At 48.6% G+C, this 19,455-nt stretch overlaps 1 protein-coding gene across 2 annotated transcripts in view; it reads left to right on the top strand.

The window, feature by feature from the left end:
- AKAP8L (A-kinase anchoring protein 8 like) overlaps nt 1–19,437 on the top strand; it is a 31,888-nt gene extending 12,451 nt beyond the window's left edge. The window contains exons 3-15 of one of the 2 annotated variants that reach the window (XM_017519066.2): nt 725–757; nt 1,194–1,251; nt 1,354–1,434; nt 3,291–3,744; nt 3,854–3,950; nt 4,031–4,101; nt 4,538–4,601; nt 5,484–5,592; nt 7,028–7,169; nt 7,256–7,361; nt 7,608–7,738; nt 18,869–18,964; nt 19,052–19,437. In XM_017519066.2, the coding sequence (XP_017374555.1) occupies nt 725–757; nt 1,194–1,251; nt 1,354–1,434; nt 3,291–3,744; nt 3,854–3,950; nt 4,031–4,101; nt 4,538–4,601; nt 5,484–5,592; nt 7,028–7,169; nt 7,256–7,361; nt 7,608–7,738; nt 18,869–18,964; nt 19,052–19,366 (1,757 nt within the window). In that variant the 3' untranslated portion in view covers nt 19,367–19,437. Of the gene's footprint in view, nt 1–724; nt 758–1,193; nt 1,435–3,290; nt 3,745–3,853; nt 3,951–4,030; nt 4,102–4,537; nt 4,602–5,483; nt 5,593–7,027; nt 7,170–7,255; nt 7,362–7,607; nt 7,739–18,868; nt 18,965–19,051 lie in introns of both variants that reach the window. The other variant, XM_017519065.2, reaches the window with a different exon arrangement.
- The last annotated feature ends 18 nt before the right edge of the window (nt 19,438–19,455 follow it).

Below are 19,455 nucleotides of genomic sequence, written 5' to 3'. Positions count from 1 at the left end.
ATGTCCTCTGTCTGCAGGGCAGAGATGACATGGAATTGGAAGCAACTATTGGGTCTCACTAGAGACCCAGGGAAATGGGTCACCTGCTCTGTGCCCTCCTTTGGGGAACTGTGTGTTTGACTCAGAGTTCCCAGGGGACTTTACACTGTGTCAGTTCTCAGTGGCTTTATGTTCCTGAAGGAATGAAGTTTTATTGTGTGTTGTGATTGAATCCAGAGCATATTAAGTTTATAATCCAGATCATTCTCTCCACAGCTTTTCTAAGGCAAGGGATTGCCTCTTGGGCTTCTCCCACTGATATGTTCCAGCACAGCACAGTTTACAATTCAAGGGCTTGTTGGCCCTCCCTTTTAAGGCAGAGTCTTGGGGGACTGGGATTTGGGTTTTCTGCTGTAAACTGATTAGCGCTTAGCCTGGGTCATGGAGGTCATCTTCTATTTCTGGCCCTTTAATCGAGGAATATAGCAGCCAAGTTCCTTAGTTGAGACTGTTGGGAACAGGAGGCTCCTTAAATAACAGATGCTCAGAGCCACAGGCAGCCAGGCACTAGGGCAGCAAGTAGTCTGGGTCATTTGCACAGTGCTCACCAGCTCAAGGCTTCTCAGTTAGGGGAGGTGCAGCCTGCTCTGACCAGTCACATCCTGGGAATAATTGTCTTTGTGCCTGAATTAAGCTCTTGTATTGTAAGCAAGTATAGACGTAATTGCCCTTTTACTTTTTGTAGGATATGGAACTTGGAACTCTGGGACAAACAGAGGCAAGTATCATTCCTTTGATCACTGTCTATCCTTTGGGGTTGTTCTGGCTGTTTCTCTGCTGCTGCCCTACTTGGCCGAGGTTGGGAGTGGGGGGGGGGCGTGTTTCTGGGGTTACCTGCTCCTTAACAGGAAGCCCTAATCAGAATGGCAAGGGCCAGAGCTGGGCGCAGTGGCTCACGCCTGTAATCCTAGCACTTTGGGAGGCTGAGGTGGGTGGATCACCTAGGTCAGGAGTTCAAAACCAGCCAGGCCATCATGGTGAAACCCCATCTTTAAAAAAAAAAAAAAAAAAAGAATGGCAAGGGCCCATCCAGCCTCAGTGGCTAGGGTCTCCTGTCTCTGTGATAGAAGGTGCCCTTGTACCTGTGTTTGTCTCTGTCTGCCTCCCCTCTGCCTGCCCCCACCATCTGTCCGTCTTTGTCTCCCTCACTGCAGGCTACGAGGGCTATGGCTATGGCTATGGCTATGGCCAGGATAACACCACCAACTATGGGTATGGTATGGCCACTTCACACTCTTGGGAAATGCCTAGCTCTGACACAAATGCAAACACTAGTGCCTCGGGTAGCGCCAGTGCCGATTCCGTTTTATCCAGAATTAATCAGCGCTTAGATATGGTGCCGCATTTGGAGACAGACATGATGCAAGGAGGCGTGTACAGCTCAGGTGGAGAAAGGTGAGTGGAACCCCTGCCTAGGGGCTGAGGCTCTGCAGGGGCGGCTCCTGTCTGCTGCCTGCTGCCTCTTCCTTTCTCAGTGTGCCTCTGTGTCTGCTTCCTCCCCCTACTTGGTGCTGCTGTGGCTCCCAGCAGGGTCTGTTGCATTTCCCGTCTCTGACTTGTGTCTCCTCTCACCCATCCTTAACCCCTGCCACACTGCCTGGTGGTCAGCCTTTCCCCAGCTTGGAGTGGGAGGAACAAGCCCAGATCGGGCTGACTTCACTGTGCCCTCAAAAACCAAGTGTTCAGACTCCCCTCCCTCCAAGGACAGCCATTTGGAATTTTCTCAAGACTTTGCCTCCTGTGCAGTGTCAGGGCAGAACAGATGGAGTTTGGTGTGAAGGGTGGGACCAACCTTTGGGGCTGATCACTGCAAGCTGGGCCACCCCCACGTGAGGGCTGGGGCTGGTGTGGGCAATTCCTGGTTTCTCTCCTGCGCTTTACAAATGTGTGCCTGATGGAAGCACCCCTGTGAGGAACTGCTGCTGTCCTCATTTTGCAGGTGGGGAAACAGAAGTGCAGGCAGGTCATACCCCAAAGGCATGCAGCAAGTACATGGTGGGGCTGGGCCTCACGCACCAGATCTGCCCTAATCCAAAGCATCATGCTGTGGGCATTTGTCATTAACTGAACTGGACTTGGCCCAGGAGTGCTTGTGCCCAGTGCGAGGCTTCGGTGAGGAGGGCGGGTATATCTGTAGCAGGGGATAGAGTGAAGCTTCAACTAACAGATGAGTGAAAGCTGAGAGTCGGGAGTCACCTGACTAGGCACTGGTGGGGCCAAATGAGGCCCCAGGGCTGTAGTGTCAGGGCATGGGACAGGCACAAGGGGACTTGATGCCATGGGCTCTGTAACTCCTGGCCCAACAGCTGCAGCACTTGGAGCTTGGTGTATGGGGCTTGGGCTTGTGTTGCTGCTATGCACCTTCTTGCCACAGCCTGGAGCCGGGGATCGGGGTAAGCAGAGTGGTGGCAGCACCAACTGCTGCTCTTACAGCTGCTGGTGGCTCCTGGTGGCCTGGGTTTAGGAAAGAGAGTGTAAGGGGAGCCCTTGTGCTTGTGAGGGGTGTGCGTTCCAGGCCTGTGGGGGTGTGGGCTGTGGGCTGCAGTCATGGTTGAAAGCTCTCTAAGTGCCCTCTGTTTCCTGGGAGGAGGTCTGGCCTGCCTTCCCAGTTGCAATACAGGGTATATAGCGTTTGGTGTCTAGCTCTGGGCTCCAGGCTTGATGTAATACAGCTCTTTTTCTTGTTCCTGGGCAAGATCTTAGTGTCCTTCCTGGGAAATACTCACCCTTTTGTCTTAGTTATTTTGGTAATGAGGGACTTTGCAGGGTTTGAAGGTTCCCCAGTCATGAGGGACAAGAACACAGTGTTTCCCATGGGCATCATCAGCCTCGTTGGCTGCACATTCATTGTGCTAGAGCTGCCTGTGTCCTGAAGGGTGCTGAGGTGCTCCGCCCTGCCTCACTGGGAGCAGCCTCCAGCACTGCGGCTCCCACAGGTGGTGCACATGTTCCCAAGGGCTGTGGAGCAGCTCTCCCCCTTGTTGAGACTCACGGACTAGAGCCTCCACCCCAGTTTTCAGTCCTTCTTAGGGTCCCCAAGCCAGTGTGTGGCTACATTCAAGCTTGGGGCAGTGGTGCCCCTAGATAAGCTAAGAGGCTGGAACTTTTTAATTGGATTTTCTGAACATTGAGCCTCCCCACCAGGACAGGGTGGATGCTGGACTGGGAGATTGTGGGGAGGGCAGGAGGAGTCGCCTGGAGGTGAGGGACCCTGAGGGGCTCCACCTGATGCTCGCCCCATGCCTTTGCAGGTATGAATCCTATGAGGCCTGTGACTCAAGGGCCGTCCTGAGTGAGCGTGACCTGTATCGGTCAGGCTATGACTACAGCGAGCTTGACCCTGAGATGGAAATGGCCTATGAGGGCCAATACGACGCCTACCGTGACCAGTTCCGCATGCGTGGCAGCGACACCTTTGGTCCCAGGGCGCAGGGCTGGGCCCGGGATGCCCGGAGCGGCCGGCCGATGGCCTCGGGCTATGGGCGCATGTGGGAAGACCCCATGGGGTCCCGGGGCCAGTGCATGTCTGGTGCCTCTCGGCTGCCCTCCCTCTTCTCCCAGAACATCATCCCCGAGTACGGCATGTTCCAGGGAATGCGAGGTGGGGGCGCCTTCCCAGGCGGCTCCCGCTTTGGCTTTGGGTTTGGCAATGGCATGAAACAGATGAGGCGGACCTGGAAGACCTGGACCACAGCAGACTTCCGGGTGAGTGGAGGCGGCCTTCCCCTCTGGGAAGCTTAGTTCCTGCTGGGGCGGAGCTAAGGGCCAGGAACCATGCATGCTCCCTGACACGGCTTCCCCTCTTATTGCCCAGACCAAGAAGAAGAAGAGAAAGCAGGGCGGCAGTCCTGATGAGCCAGATAGCAAAGCCACCCGCACGGACTGCTCGGACAACAGCGATTCAGACAATGGTGAGCTAGAGAGATGGTACTGGGCAGCTGCCCCATGCCTCCCAGGGGCTCCTGAGCTGAGCTTACCTCTTCCCTTTCAGATGAGGGCACTGAGGGGGAAGCCACAGAGGGACCTGAAGGGACCGAGGCTGTGGAGAAGGGCTCCAGAGTGGTAAGTGGCCCTGGCTGGGCATTTTCTGTCTGCAGGAAGGGCAAGCTGGGCCGAAGAGTGGTGCTCTCCCTGGGGGCCAGAGGCAGTGCTGTGTCAGCTCCGTGTGCACGGTGACCAGCATGGGGAGGCAGTGTGGTCTGGCAGAAAGCACAGGCTGCCAAGCTGGAAGCACAGTTTCCTTGTTGGAAAATGGGACAAGCCCCCTGTGCACCAGGTAGTGGGAGGATGTGAGGTTCCTGGCACGTAGCTGAACCTTGTCATTTACAGCCATTCTAAGTAACTGGGCTACTCTGAGCCACTCTGCCTATGGGATAGCCCTGCTCTGTCTGTGGAGCAAGCAGCCATTTTGCTATATACTGTTGCTCTAATAAGCTTGGATTTTTTTTTAAAAAAAAAGAAAGGCACCTGTTTTAAAGTTGGAATTTGAAATTGTTAGGATGGAGAGGACGAGGAGGGAAAAGAGGATGGGAGAGAAGAAGGAAAAGAGGATCCAGAGAAGGGTGAGTTTTCCTGGGGTGCCTGGTGCTGGGGTGGCTCTTCCAGGGGTCACAGCGGGTGGGACCCAGCTGAGGGCAGGGTTGTGGCAGATATGCGACCAGCTGGGGACCTCCCTTGTGGCCCCAGGTGTGTACTGGCAGGGGGCTTTCTTTTGCCACCTCCTTCCCCTTCCCACCCTGCCTCCTTCTTCCCTGGTGGAGGCTGTGTATGGTGGTGACCCCTGCCAAGCACACTGGTTTTGCCCTCAGATGGGGGCAGTGAGTAAAAGTGTGGGGAACCCCAGGCACACCCCCTGCCCTCAGTCCCTCAGTAATGTGCAGTTCCGAGTCCTCAGTGGCTGGTGTCCGAGCTGGGACCCTCGGTGCAGTTTTTACGGCTCTGGTGTGCGTGTCCTCTCCCTTAGCGCCTCTCCAGCCCCTGTTGGGAGTCCGTGTCCCCCCACCTGAGTGATGAGCGCCAGCAGGTACCTAACAGCAAATCCAGCCTCAGCCCACTGTTGCCGCGGTGCCCGGTGGGGGGTGGGCAGGGCCATGTGAGCAGCCTCCCTGCATCCCACCACCTGGCCCCTCTGAACATGTGCCAGTGTCCCCACCAAGATAGCCCCTCTTTGCTTTCCAGCGTCCTCTTGGCCTACTGCACAGAGAGCATGGGTGTCCTGGAGAGTGGAGGGGTCAGCACCTGGCTCCCACTCCTTGGGGCCTAGGTCAAACCCACTCCCTGCCCAACCCAGGATACCCAGCCCTGCTCATGGCCAGGGGCCTTGCTTGGACACCTGTTCTCGATGGACCCTCTGGAGTGGACAGTGGGTGTTTTAGCCAGAGATCATAGGGCCTGCCCTGTACTGGTAGAGCCAAACTGGTGACAGTGCCCATCTGCTCCCACAGGGGCCCTGAGCACCCAGGATGAGAACGGCCAGACCAAGCGCAAGTTGCAGGCAGGCAAGAAGAGTCAGGACAAGCAGAAAAAGCGGCAGCGAGACCGAATGGTGGAAAGGTAACCAGCTTCCCTCCACCCCTCTGCCTCTGCCTCGCTGTGGGGCTGCTGCCAGCAGAGCAGGGCCATAGCTCTGCCAGCTCGCCGCCCTCTGGCCTCCCTTGGGAGCCACCACCTGCTCAGCCGTGCATGGACCCTGCTTCCCGCCAGGCCCAGCTCCCAAGGCCTGACTCATCCCCTGCCCCTCTGCGGCCGCCTGGCGACCGCTGGCATCTGTGGCCCGAGACCCGACACTGCTCGGCACCGTTGCTCCGAAGCTCCGGCGCTAGGTCACTCGGCGCACGAACCCCAAGGTGCACTGGGGGCCTGATGCCCCTGAGGGAGGGGGCCAGCTCATCAGAGACTCAAGGTCCAAGGCGCCTTTGCCACCCCAGCTAGCTGCCAAGAGGCTGCCGCCGTGCCCAGGAGAGATGGCAGCACCTGTGGGCTGTGGCAGCCTCGGGCCTGCCCGCCGGCCCTGTCAGGCCGGGCCTGTCTTCGGCTGAGCCCTTCACGCCCCTTGGTTGGGTCTGTCTGCCCTCAGGGCTCCCGCACTGGCGCTTGCCTCCTCCGCCTCAGACTCTTGCTCTTGCTGGACCTTCCTCAGCCTCGCCGGCGCCCGGCCCCTGGGCTCTCCAGACAAAGCTGACCCCGTGGCCCAGATAAGGACGTCCGGCAGAGGTAGGGACCCGCCCCGAGGTCTCGGTGGCGGCTGGCCTCCTCCGCCCCTTGCCACGGCGGCCTGCTCCGGCCCAGGCCCCAGACCCCGGGCTTCTGCTGTGGACACCAGGCCCAGACAGAGCACCTCGCCCAGGTGACTCCAGGCTGCCCTCTGGCAGGCCAGGCGGGCGCCCTCCTTCCAGCTCAGACTGGTCTCTTCTTGGAAGAGGAAGATGAGGCAGCAGGTGCCCAGGCCTGCCTGCCTCCCATCCCTCCCGACACCACCCCCAAGCATTCTGAGCAGAGGATGGGCTGGGCCTTTGAGTCCCCCAGATCCCAGAAGGACGATGCAGCACCTTTTCGGGCCCTGCCTCAGGACTGCGTACTCCACTCTGCACCTCAGTGCCACCTGGCTCATGCCAGGGCGTACTTCCTTCTGGTCCCCACCTGGGCCAAGTGCACACGCTCCCGCCCAGCCTTGGTAGCGAGGCCCTCCATCAACCTTCCAGCGACTCGTTGCCTGTTGCAGCAGCTGCTGTCTCAGGCTTCAGCCTCCTGCCTGTGGGAAGGAAGAGCTCCTCCCCTGTCCCCTACGTGGCAGTATCTGCAGACTGCAGACTTTCTGGCCCTTTCTACTCCCAACCCCACTGGTCCCAGCCTGTCCCTCTGCTGGGACGGTACTTCAGAAGCCCGTGAGCAAGGCCTATTTCAGGGCTTGTGTCTGGGTTGGGTGAGGCGGCATCAGTGTCCTCTGGGACACTTGCAGCCTCAGCCCCTTGTTTCCTTCCTGTGGCAGGATCCAGTTTGTGTGTTCTCTCTGCAAATACCGGACCTTCTATGAGGATGAGATGTCCAGCCACCTAGACAGCAAGTTCCACAAGGAACATTTTAAGTATGTAGGCACCAAGCTCCCTAAGCAGACAGCCGACTTTCTGCAGGTGAGCCTTGGAGTAACAGCCGCTCTTAGTTTCTTGGACCCCTGAGAACAGAAGGCGGCCCACACAAACCTCTGTATTCCTTGCAGGAGTACGTCACCAACAAGACCAAGAAGACAGAGGAGCTCCGAAAAACTGTGGAGGACCTTGATGGCCTCATCCAGCAAATCTACAGAGACCAGGATCTGACCCAGGGTGAGGAGATTCTAGCCCACTCCCACCAGGCAAGGCCTCAGCCCGCCCTCCTGATTCTCTGTACAGGGTCAGAGAAGGGTGTCCCTTCTCTTCCCCCAGGGAAGGTCAGGAGAACAGCCTCAGCTCAGGCCCAGGTGGAAGTGGCAGGGCGAGTTGAGGAGGAGCTGGTGTGGTTTTTTTTTCTCAAACATCTGGATCTGTCTTAGGCACCTGGGCCCAGTGGTGACTCCCTTCTTCCCACTACAGAAATTGCCATGGAGCATTTTGTGAAGAAGGTGGAGGCAGCCCATTGTGCAGCCTGCGACCTCTTCATTCCCATGCAGTTTGGCATCATCCAGAAGCACCTGAAGACCATGGATCATAACCGGAACCGCAGGGTGAGTGGCCACAGTGCTCTCCCTCTGCCCTGTGGGTAGATTGAGTGAGACCTCTGAGGAGGTTGTGCAGTTAGAGCCTCTGCCTGCCCATGAGGGACTGCAGTGGAGGCAGGAGCAGGTGGATGTGGACATTTCTAGCCCAGTACAGGCAGCGCAGCTACAGAGAGAGGGGTGGGAGATGGGGACTCTTCCTGGTAGAAGGTGATGTATTCTGTGGGATGTGGGGACCTCCGTGTGCATAGGGGCTAGCGCCAGATTAGGTTCAGAAACCAAATGGAGGTGATACAGTGTAAGTGTCACTGGAGGAGGGAGTTGGGCTTGAGGCTTAAAAGAGCTGCACTGAGAGGCCTGGGCTTTTTCCTGTAACCAGTGAAGTTTCAAGTGTGGGATTAACAGGATTAGAGTTGGTATTGAACTAGAGACTTCAGGCCTGCACCTGGGTGGGGTGGTGGGGGCCAAGGAGGAGCTGCTGCAGTCTCCAGATGAGAAGAGACCTCACCTTGGGAGTGAAGGAGAGGAGAGCAGTTGAAGGAAAGGAGCAGGAGGTCAGCATGTGGGCGTGACCAGGAGCCTGTGGTGACTCTGGTTTCTGACTTGGGGAACCGGGAGGACAGTGGTGCTGCCGAGATTGTTGCGGACAAGGGAGTAGTGGGGAAGTATGTTGCGGGGCAAGGAGAACATATGGCAAGAAAATGAGCAAATTATTCTCATATTCCAGTGTAGCCTCAATGCCTAGCACACAAGCCAGAGTAGGTGTCTTTTGTTTGAATGGATGGCATGCTGGGTTGGAGGCGGGGGTAAAGGGGCTGTCTATCAGGGGAGAGCCAAGAGGCCCAGGACCAGGTCTGGGCCAAAAGAGGCTTGGCTGTCTTCACCCCCAAGAAGAGTGATGGGGTTTATGAGTAGATGTTAGCATCCAAGGTGAGCGTGGGAAGCAGCATTTCTCCACCTTTTTCCATGCTCATCACAATGCCTCTCTAGTCTTTTTCAGTGTGATGATTCTGAACAGTGGACAGAGTCAGGAGTCTCTCTGGCTTGGGTAGTTGCAGAGACTCAGGATTGGGAAATGCCACCAAGAGGTCTCGGAAGATAAGGAAATTGTCAGTTGGCTTTGGGAACAGAGAAGCTTTAGGGAACTTGCCAAGAACAGATTCTTGTGCTGGGAACTAGTAGGGGTTAGAGAGAAGATTGCAGAGGATGGAAACTATATATAATTAATAAAAGTTGGAAAATCCAGGGGAAGTGATAGTTAGCAAAATGTAAACTCAAAATTGATCCTAAAAGAAGTTAAAAAAAAAGAAAAAAAACACCATAGCAGCTCATAATCATAGAGGGGTTTGGAAGGATGATAAAAGATATTTGGAAGGCATCAGAAGTTATTGGTTTACAGAGCTAATTTGAATACAGTTTAAATACTGTATTGTTTTTAGAACTCCAGACTATGAATGGAAAGCTTCTAATTATTATCGTTATCTTTGATAACAGCTTTACTGAGATATAATCACATACTGTACAATTCACCCATTCAAGGTATACAATTCGGTAGTCTTTGGGCTGGGTGCAGTGGCTCATGCCTATAATCCCAGCACTGGGAGGCCAAAGCAGGAGGATCGCTTAAGGCCAGGAGTTCAAGATTTTACGTTTACAGTAAGTTATGATTGCACCACTGCAGTCCAGCCTGGGGGACAGAGCAAGACCCTGTCTCAAACAAATGGAAAAACCAATTCATCAGTTTTTTATGTATTCACAGAATTTTGCAGTCATCAACCAGTCAAGTACAGAATATTTTCATCACCTCAAAAAGAAACCCTTTAGCTATGAGCCCCCAACCTCTTGTCCTCATATAGCCTTAGACAGCTACTAATCTCTCTCTATTTGCTTATTCTAGACACTTCTATAAACAGAATCACATAACACGTGGTCTTCAGTGATTGGCTTCTTTCACTAAGCATGATGTTTTCGGGGTTCAACCACATTGTAGCGTGAATTACAGCTTCATTCCTTCATATGGCTTCATATTATTCCATTGTATAGATAGATATGCCACATTTTGTTTATCCATTCATCTTTTTGAGCATTTGGGTTGTTTCCACCTTTTAGCTATTATGAATAATGCTCTTAGAAACATTGTGCAAGTTTTTATGTGGACATATGTTTTCATTTCTCTTGAGTATATAACTAGGACTGAAATGTCTGTATCAAATAGTAATACTTTAACTTGTTGGGGGAACTGCCAGACTATTTTCCAAAGTGACTGCACTATTTTACATTTCCACCAGCAATCTGTAAGGGTTCCGATTTTTTCACATACTCACCAACACTTATTTTCTGACTTTTTGATCTAGTCATCCTAGCGGGTGAGAAGTGGTATCATTGTGGTTTTGATTTGCATAGCCCTGATGACTAATGGCATCTTTTCATGGGCTGATTGGCCATTTTTGTATCTTTGGAGAAATGTCTATTCAAGTTCTTTGTGCATTTTTAAATTGTGTTGTCTTTTTGATTTATTAGAGTTCTTTATCCTATATACAAGTCCCATATTTGATATGATTTGCAAATATTTTCTCCCATTCTGTGGGTTTTTTCACCTTCTTGATGTATCCTTTGTAGCACAATAGTTTAATTTTCATAAAGTCCAATTTATTTTTCTTTCATTGCTTATTCTTTGGGTGTCATAACTAAGAATTTATTGATAAATCCCAAGTCACAAAGATTTGCCCGTATGTTTTCTTCTAAGAATTTTATGGTTTTAGCTTTTACAGTTAGGTCTTTGTTCCATTTGAGTTTATTTATTTATATGGTATAAGTTAAGGGTCTAACTTTATTTTTTGCATCTAGATATTAAGTTGTTCCATCACCATTTGAAAAAGATATGAGACTGTTTTTCCCCCATTGAAGGACCTTGGCATCTTTGTTGAAAGTTAGTTAACCATAGCCATGTAGGTTTACTCTCAATTCTATTCCACTGTTCTGTATATCTGTTTTTATACCAGTTTGTACTGTAGCTTTGTTACTAAACTTTGAAATCAGGAAATTCGAGCACTTCAACTTTATTCCTCTTTTTCAAGATTGTTTTGGTTATTCTGTGCTCCTTGGATTTCAATGTGAGTTTAGGAGCAGCTTATCAGTTTCTCCAAAGAAGCCAGCTGGTATTCTGATAGGATTGTGTTCGATTTCTAGATCAATTTGGTGAGTATTGACATCTTTACAATATTAAGTGTTGTAATCCATGAATATGGGATGTCTTTTCGTTTACTGAGATCTCCTTTAATTTCTTTCAAATGTTTTGTAGTTTTCAGAATATAAACTCTGTTCTTTAGTGTTGTTAAAATTATTTATAAGTATTTTATTTCTGTTACTCTTATAAATGGAATTGTTTTCTTAGTGTTTTTGGATTTTTTTTTTTTTTTTTTTGGCATGTGTTTAAAAATACCATTTGTTTTTTTTCAAGTAGGGTCTTATTCTGTTACCCAGATTGGAGTGCAGTGGTACCATCATGACTCACTGCAGCCTCTAACCTCCTGGGCTCAGGTAAATCCTCCTGCCTCAATCTCCCTAGTAGCTGGAACTACAGGCATGTGCCACTATGCTCAGCTACTTTTGGTATTTTTTGTAGAGATAGGGTTTCATCATGTTGCCTAGGCTGGTCTCAAACTCCTGGGCTCAAGCAGTCCTCCTGCCTCAGCTTCCCAAAGTGTTGGGATTACAGCTGTGAGCCACTGTGCTCAGCCAATATATTGATATTATATCCTACAACCTCACTGAACTATTCATTTTTACTGTTTAATAGTTTTAATAATATTTAAACTATGACTGGACATTGAGGCTCATATCTGTAATCCTAACACTTTAGGAGGTAGAGGTGGGAGGATCACTTGAGCCCAGGAGTTTGAGACCAGCATGGACAACATAGTGAGACCCTCTCTGTACAAAAGAAACAAGTTAGCCAGGTGTGGCGGCAATTGCCTATAGTCCCCACTATGCAGGAGGCTGAGGTAAGATGGCTTAAGCCTACGAGGTTGAGGCTGCAGAGAGCTATGATCATACCACTGCACTGCAGCATGCGTGACAGAGCAAGACCCTGTCTCTAAAAAAATAAAAACATAAAATAATGTTTATTAGTTCTAATAGCTTTTAGGGAATTTCTTAGGGGTTTCTTTGTACAACATCAGTCATCTGCAAATAGAGTTAGTTTTGCTTTTTCCTTTTCAATCTAGTTGCATTTTATTTCTTTTTCTTACCTAATTGCCCTGGTTAGAACCTCCAATACAGTATTGAATAGAAGTGTGAAAATGGATGTCCTCGTCTTCTTTCTCATCTTACAGGGAAAGCACCAGTCTTTACCATTTGTATGATGTCAGCTGTGGGTTTTTCATAGGTGCCCTTGATTGAATTGAGGAAGTTCCCTTTCTAGTCCTGTTTTATTAAATGTTTTATCTTAAAATGGTGTTGGATTTTGTCAAATGCTTTTTCTCCCTCTGTTGAGGTGATCATGTGGCTTTTGTCTTTAATTCTGTTGTTACAGTATGTTACATTATTTTATTTGGCTATAAACCACCCTTGCATCCCTGGGATATATCCTGTTTGGTCACAGTGTGTAGTTATTTTTATATATTAGATTCGTTGTGCTGGTATTTTGTTGAGAATTTTTGCATCTCTATTCGTAAAAGATAATAGTCTGTAGTTTTTTGGTGATACAGTTTTCTGGTTTGGGTATCAGGTTAATTAATACTGGCCTCATACAGTTAGCTGTCATTTTTCTTCTTTTTCTGGTTTCTTGAAAGAGTTTGTGAAGAACTAGTATACTAGTATTAATTCTTCAAGTGCCTGTGAAGCCATCTGGGCCTGGCTTTTGTTAACTAGCTTTTTTTTTTTTTTTTTGAGACAAGGTCTCACTCTGTCGCCTAGGCTGGAATGCAGCAGTGTAATCTCGGCTCACTGCAACCTCCACCTCTCAGGCTCAGGCAGTCCTCCCACCTCAGCCTCCCAAGTAGCTGGGACTAAAGGCATGTGTGTTGCCATGCCTGGCTAGTTTTGGTAGTTTTTTGTAGAGATGGGGTTTCGTCATGTTACCCAGACTGGTATCAAATTCCTGGACTCAAGCGAATCTGCCTGCCTTGGCCTCCCAAAGTGCTGGGATTATAGGCGTGAGCCACTGTGCCCAGCCAGTTAACTAGCTTTTCTTTTTATTATTACTAATCAGTCTCCACTTGTTATAGGGTATATTCAGATATTCTGGGTTTTTTAGACATCTTAGTTTTAGTGATTTGTGTCTGTCTAAAGAGTTCCCTGTTTTAACTTTTTTTAAAAAAATAAAGACAGGGTCTTGCCACTATAGGTGTGAGCCACAGTGTCCCTCTGAGAAGTCAGCTTTTACCCTTACTGGGGTTTCCTTGTGATGATTTGTCTCTGTCTTGCTGCTTTCAAGATTTTTCCCTTGTCTTTGACTCTTAGCATTTTTATTATCTCTTTTTGTGCATCTCTCTGTGTTTATTCTACATGGAGTTTGTTGAGCTTCTTTGATGTACAGATTACAGTTTTCATTAACCTTCGGAAGCTTTCAGCTGTTGTTTCTTCAAGTGTTTTTTTTCCTACTCCTTTCTCTCATTCCTCTTCTGATACTTATTACCCGTATGTTGGATCTCTTAATAGTGTGCCATGGTTGTCTAAGACTGTTCATTTTTCCTCACTTTTTTCTCTCTGTTCTACAGATTACGTAATCTCTTTTGATGCACAGATTCACATTTTTCGTGTCAGTTATTGTACATTTCATCTCTAAGATTTAATATTTTATTATAATTTCTATCTCTGTTTAAATTGTTTTCATGAGACAGTGGCGTACCTTCTACTTGAGTTTTCTTTAAACATATTTATAATTGCTAATTTGAAATCTTTGTTGAAGTTGACATCTGATCACTGTCACAGGAAGTTTCTATTGTCTGCTTTTTTTAATTTGGGCCTGGGTCAGAGTTTCCTTTGGATGTCTCGTAATTTTTGATTGTTAACTAGACATCTTAGATAATTCATTGTGGCAGCTCTGGGCACTGATCCCCCACCCACCCTCACAGGGTCTTGTTTCTATGTTTGCCTATCTATTTGTTTGGTAAGTAGCCAGATATTTTTAGTGAGGTCTCTTTCATCCTCACACAGTATGAAACTGGTGATGTGTCTTGGAGGGAGGAAGCCATGGGCTCACTGTTTTTTTCCTAGACTATACTCAGCTTTTAAACTCTACCAATTACTGGCTGATTCCTTTATTGTTTTCAACAATGTTTTGGGGCATAGATTGCTGCCGAATGCTGATCCAATTAAATTTGGGCTCCTTTATAGGGATGGCTTCTTGTTACTGTTATTGTTTCTCCCCCAAGACAAAGTCTTGCTCTGTCACCTAGGCTGGTGTGCAGTGGCGCAATCTCAGCTCACTGCAACATCTGCCTCACCGGTTCAAGCAGCTCTCCTGCTTCAGCCTCCTTAGTAACAGGGATTACAGGTACACACCACCATGTCTGGCTAACTTTTGTATTCTTAGTAGAGACAGGGTTTCACCATGTTGGCCAGACTGGTCTCAAACTCTTGACCTCGTGATCTGGCCGCCTCAGCCTCTCAAAGTGCTGGGATTACAGGTGTGAGCCACTGCGCCCAGCCCAACAGGGATGGTTTTTGAGGTTGTTTGAGATTTATTCTGAACCCAGGGAGGCTGTTTTAGCTGTTTTACTGGTCTTGGTCCTCTTTGGTAACCTAGTTGGCCTGTGGGTTAGCTAATACTACTATCAAATCTATGGGTCTTTCTTTTTTATGACTGTGTAGTAGGAAAAAAGAACAAAGCTATCAGTGTCCTTTTAAATTTTTTTCTCCCTGGTCTCCATTGTTTTTAAGAAAGTCTCTAGTCTTGCACTTCCCGACACTCTTGCCAATGAAGTCAGTTCCTTTGAGAAGAGATTGGGAGTTTACTGATTTGAGGACCTTCTCTCACTCTGGACAGAATTCTCTCTGAGCCATCTGGGGATGGAGACAATGGAGTGCCTCTCTTTGAGTGACTGCCACTTTAGGAGAGATATAGGAGGAGGTACAGTGGGCTGTAGCCTCTGCTTGGTTTGCCTTTCCTGGCATGGGACCACGGTTTTATGAACAAGCCAGAGGTATGTGAGCCCAGAGGAGTCAGAGGCAGGAGAATTGTTTGAACCAGGAGGCAGAGGTTACAGTGAACCGAGATCGCACCAGTGCACTCCAGCCTGGGTGACAGAGCAAGACTCTGCCTCAAAAAAAATAAAAAACAAAAACAAATGCTGAACCAGCAAAATATTCTTAGAATTAATAGAATTTGGTAAGGGGATAGGATTCAAGATAGCATAGAAAAAGTAGTAGTGTTTCTCCATTTTAGTACTAACCAGTTAGAAATTTAAATGGAAAAAAAAAAAAGAGACTTAAATAAACTACACAATGTATAAAATAGCTAAGAATACAGATTTAAGAAGAAAGACTTGAGGGTTGGGCGCGGTGGCTTAAGTCTGTAATCCCAGAACTTTGGGAGGCTGAGGCGGGTGAGGGAAACCTGTCCCTACTAAAAATACAAAAAATTAGCTGGGCGTGGTGGTGGGCACCTGCAATCCCAGCTACTCAGGAAGCTGAGACGGGAGAATCACTGAAACCCAGGAGGCGCAGGTTGCAGTGAGCCAAGATCTTGCCATTGTACTCTAGCCTGGGCAACAAGAGTGAAATTCTGTCTTTAAAAAAAAAAAAAGAAGAAGAAAGAGTTGAGATCTTTAACAACTACAAATACTCCAAGAATATGAAATAAGATCTTAATGAACGGAGGAATATTCTGTATTCTTAAATGGGAGATTTAACAGTAAAAGAAAACAAAAAACAGTTCTCTCCAAATTAATACAGACAGTACATTTCCAGTCAAAATCTAGGTCGGGGAGGGGGACCAAATAAAATGAAGTGAAATTATTTTCAAGTTTTGCATCGTAGAATTCAGTCTAACAATAGTTGAGAGACTTGATTTATATTAAAACTTGCCAGCCATGGTGGCTCACGCCTGTAATCCCAGCACTTTGGGAGGCCGAGGCGGGTGGATCATGAGGTAAAGAATTCAAGACCAGTCTTAACAACATGATGAAACCCCGTCTCTACTAAAAATACAAAAGTTAGCCAGGTGTGGTGGCATGCTCCTGTAGTCCTAGCTACTTGGGAGGCTGAGGCAGGAGAACTGCTTGAACCCAGGAGGCGGAGGCTACAGAGAGCCAAGACCACACCACTGCAGTGCAGCCTGGGCAACAGGGCGGGACTTCGTCTCAAAAAAAAAAAATTAAAACTTACTACAAAGCTACTGCAATTAAAAACCAAAAAAGGTGATACTAACACAGTAATGAAACAGTAGAACCAGAACAGAGATACTAGCAACAGGGCCCAGTATGTTTCAGACTTAGTAATTTGTTAAAGTTGGCATAGATATCTGAAACCTTCGGGCTAGATGCTTCAGAGTTAATTTTTGGGTTTCAGAAAGCCAATATGCAAGGCTGGGCACAGTGGCTGACACCTGTAATCCCAGCACTTTGGGAGGCTGAGGTGGGAGAATTGCTTGAGCCCAATAGCTCCTGACCACCTTGGACAACATAGTTAGACCTCGTCTCTACAAAAAATAAAAAAGTTACCCAAGCATGTGGTAAGTGCCTGTAGTCCCAGCTACTCAAGAGATTAGGGTGGGAAGATCACTTGAGCCCAGGAGTTTGAGGCTGCAGTGAGCTGTGATCACACAACAGCAGTGCAGCCTGGGCAACAGAGTGAGACTCCCATCTCTAAAATAAAATAAAAAGACAGGCAATATGGTATGAACACTAACCTCTCCAACAGGATCTGGGGGAAGTGCCTTGTAGTTGAATTATCAATAATTCTTCACGTGACTTATATGAATGGAATAAATAAAAATGTAATGGCCATTCATATTTAGCCACCAGATGAATGGTGGGGGAAAACTTGTTTTCTAGAGCCTTTGAACTTCCAATTCATAGTTAAGCAACTGTAGACCTATATTCCAATTTGGTAGGTTTGTTTTGTACATTTCTGGAAAAGAAAATTTCGGACCCTCTACCTTGTAACATATACTTAAGTTCATTCCTCATCTGAAAATCTGAAATCCAAAACCTTTTGATTTGTTTGTTTTAAAGAGAGTCTTGCCATGTTGTGCAGGATGTAGTACAGTGGCTGGTCACGGGTGAAATCATTGCACGCTATAGCCTTGAACTCCTGAACTCAAGCGATCCTCCTGCATCAGCCTCATGAGAGTAGTTGAGACTACAGGCATGAGCCACTGTGCCCAGTAAAATCTGACTTTTTTTAGCACAGATATGACAAAGTAAATGGTCATTAGGACATTTCAGATTTTGGGTTTTTGGAGTAGGGATGCTCAACTGGTAAGTATAATGCAGATATTCCAACATCTGAAACACTTCTGGTCATAAGCTCTTTGGATAAAGGATACTCAGTCTGTATCAAATTCCAGAAAATTTCGTTGGGCGTGGTGGCTCACACCTATAATCCTAGCACTTTGGGAGGCTGAGCTGGGTGGAGTGCCTGAGCTCAGGAACTCAAGACCAGCCTGGGAAACATAGGAAAACCCTGTGTCTACTAAAAATACAAAAAAATTAGCTGGGTTTGGTGGCGCAGGCCTGTAGTCCCAGCTACTCAGGAGGGTGAGGCATGTGAATTGCTTAAACCTGGGAGGCAGAGATTGCAGTGACCCGAAATCGTGTCCCTGCACTCCAGCCTGGGTGACAGAGCAAAACTCTGTCTAAAAAATAAATAAATAAAACCAGGATCAGAAAATATTTACAAGATTCTGAACTCTGGGTAGGTGGTCCAGTGTGCATATTGGAACACTCAGTTGCCTGTGGGCAGGGAAATGCCATGGGAGGCAGCAGCATACATTCTTCTTTCATCCACAGCAAAAATACCCAACAATGATAACACCCAGTGCTGATGGGCAGGCAGGAGGACCAGTTCATTGTTTTAACACTGGTGAAAGAAGCATTACTTGCAAATGTTTTGCAGTTAATTGGCCACTATTACTTTGAAACCATACCTGGTTAGAATTAAAAGCACCAGCATGGAAGTATACAAGTTTATTCTGGTGTTGCTGGGTTATTGTGGAGAAAATCTGGAAACGACATAAATTTGCCTCAGTTGGGAGGATTTATGGTATGGTCATCTGGGCATCTAGACCCAGGAGAACAAAGTGTTGGCAAGTGAGAAAGTTGCTGAGGAACGGTCTATAGGAGTATTCTAATTGTGCATCTTTAGTTTGTCATAAGCATGTACGATGTCTGTTAATATTTTCCTCCAGTAGTAGAGAAAAACGTGCTAAGAAAAGAAAATGAAGATGGAGAGAGTAGAAACAGCAAGTGCGAAGGCTTTCTGAATGTATGATTTATTTAACCTCTTCTGCACTAAAGAACGTTTAGGTGTTTTCCCATTTTTCGCCACTACAATCAGTGTGCACGCATGTCTCCAATTCTTAAATTTAGGATTGTTCTGGGAAGGGATTAATGAGAGATTTTTACTTTTCATACATTCTTTCAAATTGCTTTCCAAAAAAATAATGGAAATAGTTGATCCTCCCACCAGCAGAGAAGAGTCTCTAACCTTGCATGACTGGGAAGAATTCTTCATTCTTGGAATTCTGTGGGTTAAAAGGACGCTTCATTAAATGTTCCTGCTTTTACATCCTCCCCGTTGGTCTCAAAGTGCTCCTTGCCTGTTAGCCTAGTTGTCTCCTTGATACGGGTTTTGCACTTTTAGTTCTTAGCTTGTTGATTTGTTCGCTGCTTATAGCTTTTTTGTAAGCAAATCAGAATTCTGTAATACAGCCATAAAAACATACAAAGATCTATAGAGCTATATTTTTAATCACCTATAGTAATTGTGGTGTGGAAGGAGAGGGAATTTGAACAAAGATCAGATAGATCGTGGTTCCCTGCTTGTAGAGTGGCTCTTCGTTGGGAGGGCTGCGCCCCAGGTGTAAGTGCGTGGGTGTGGGGGCAGGAAGGTCCCTCTGAGCTGGCAGGGTGGGGGTGGGGGACTACAGGGCACCTAGAGCAGCCTCTCCAGCCCCTTCTGCCCTGCCTGCAGCTCATGATGGAGCAGTCCAAGAAGTCCTCGCTCATGGTGGCCCGCAGTATCCTCAACAACAAGCTCATCAGCAAGAAGCTAGAGCGCTACCTGAAGGTGAGCCGCTGGTCCCGGGCTGGCCCTGTCCCCAATCCAGTCCCCGCCTGTGCTCCATCCGTTCAGCGTCCGCGCCCCTCCCTGCAGGGCGAGAACCCTTTCACTGACAGCCCCGAGGAGGAGAAGGAGCAGGAGGAGGCTGAGGGTTGCGCCCTGGACGAGGGGTCGCAGAGCGAAGCGGCAGGGATCTCGGAGGGTGCAGAGGGAGCGCCGGCGCAGCCCCCCGTTCCCCCAGAGCCGGCCCCCGGGGCTGCGTCGCCACCACCACCGCCGCCCCCAGAGGAGGAGGAGGAGGAGGAAGGCGCAGTGCCCTTGCTGGGAGGGGCGCTGCAGCGCCAGATCCGCGGCATCCCGGGTCTCGACGTGGAGGACGACGAGGAGGGCGGCGGGGGCGCCCCGTGACCTGAGCTCGGGGCGGGCGGAGCCCGCGGGGCCGAAGCTGGAAACCAAACCTAATAAAGTTTTCCATCCCACTTCCCGCTTTCTCGGTG

Source organism: Cebus imitator, unplaced genomic scaffold (genome assembly GCF_001604975.1).
Source record: "Cebus imitator isolate Cc_AM_T3 unplaced genomic scaffold, Cebus_imitator-1.0 Scaffold726, whole genome shotgun sequence".
Taxonomy (NCBI): domain Eukaryota; kingdom Metazoa; phylum Chordata; class Mammalia; order Primates; family Cebidae; genus Cebus; species Cebus imitator.
This window is presented reverse-complemented; position numbering and strand designations above follow the sequence as displayed.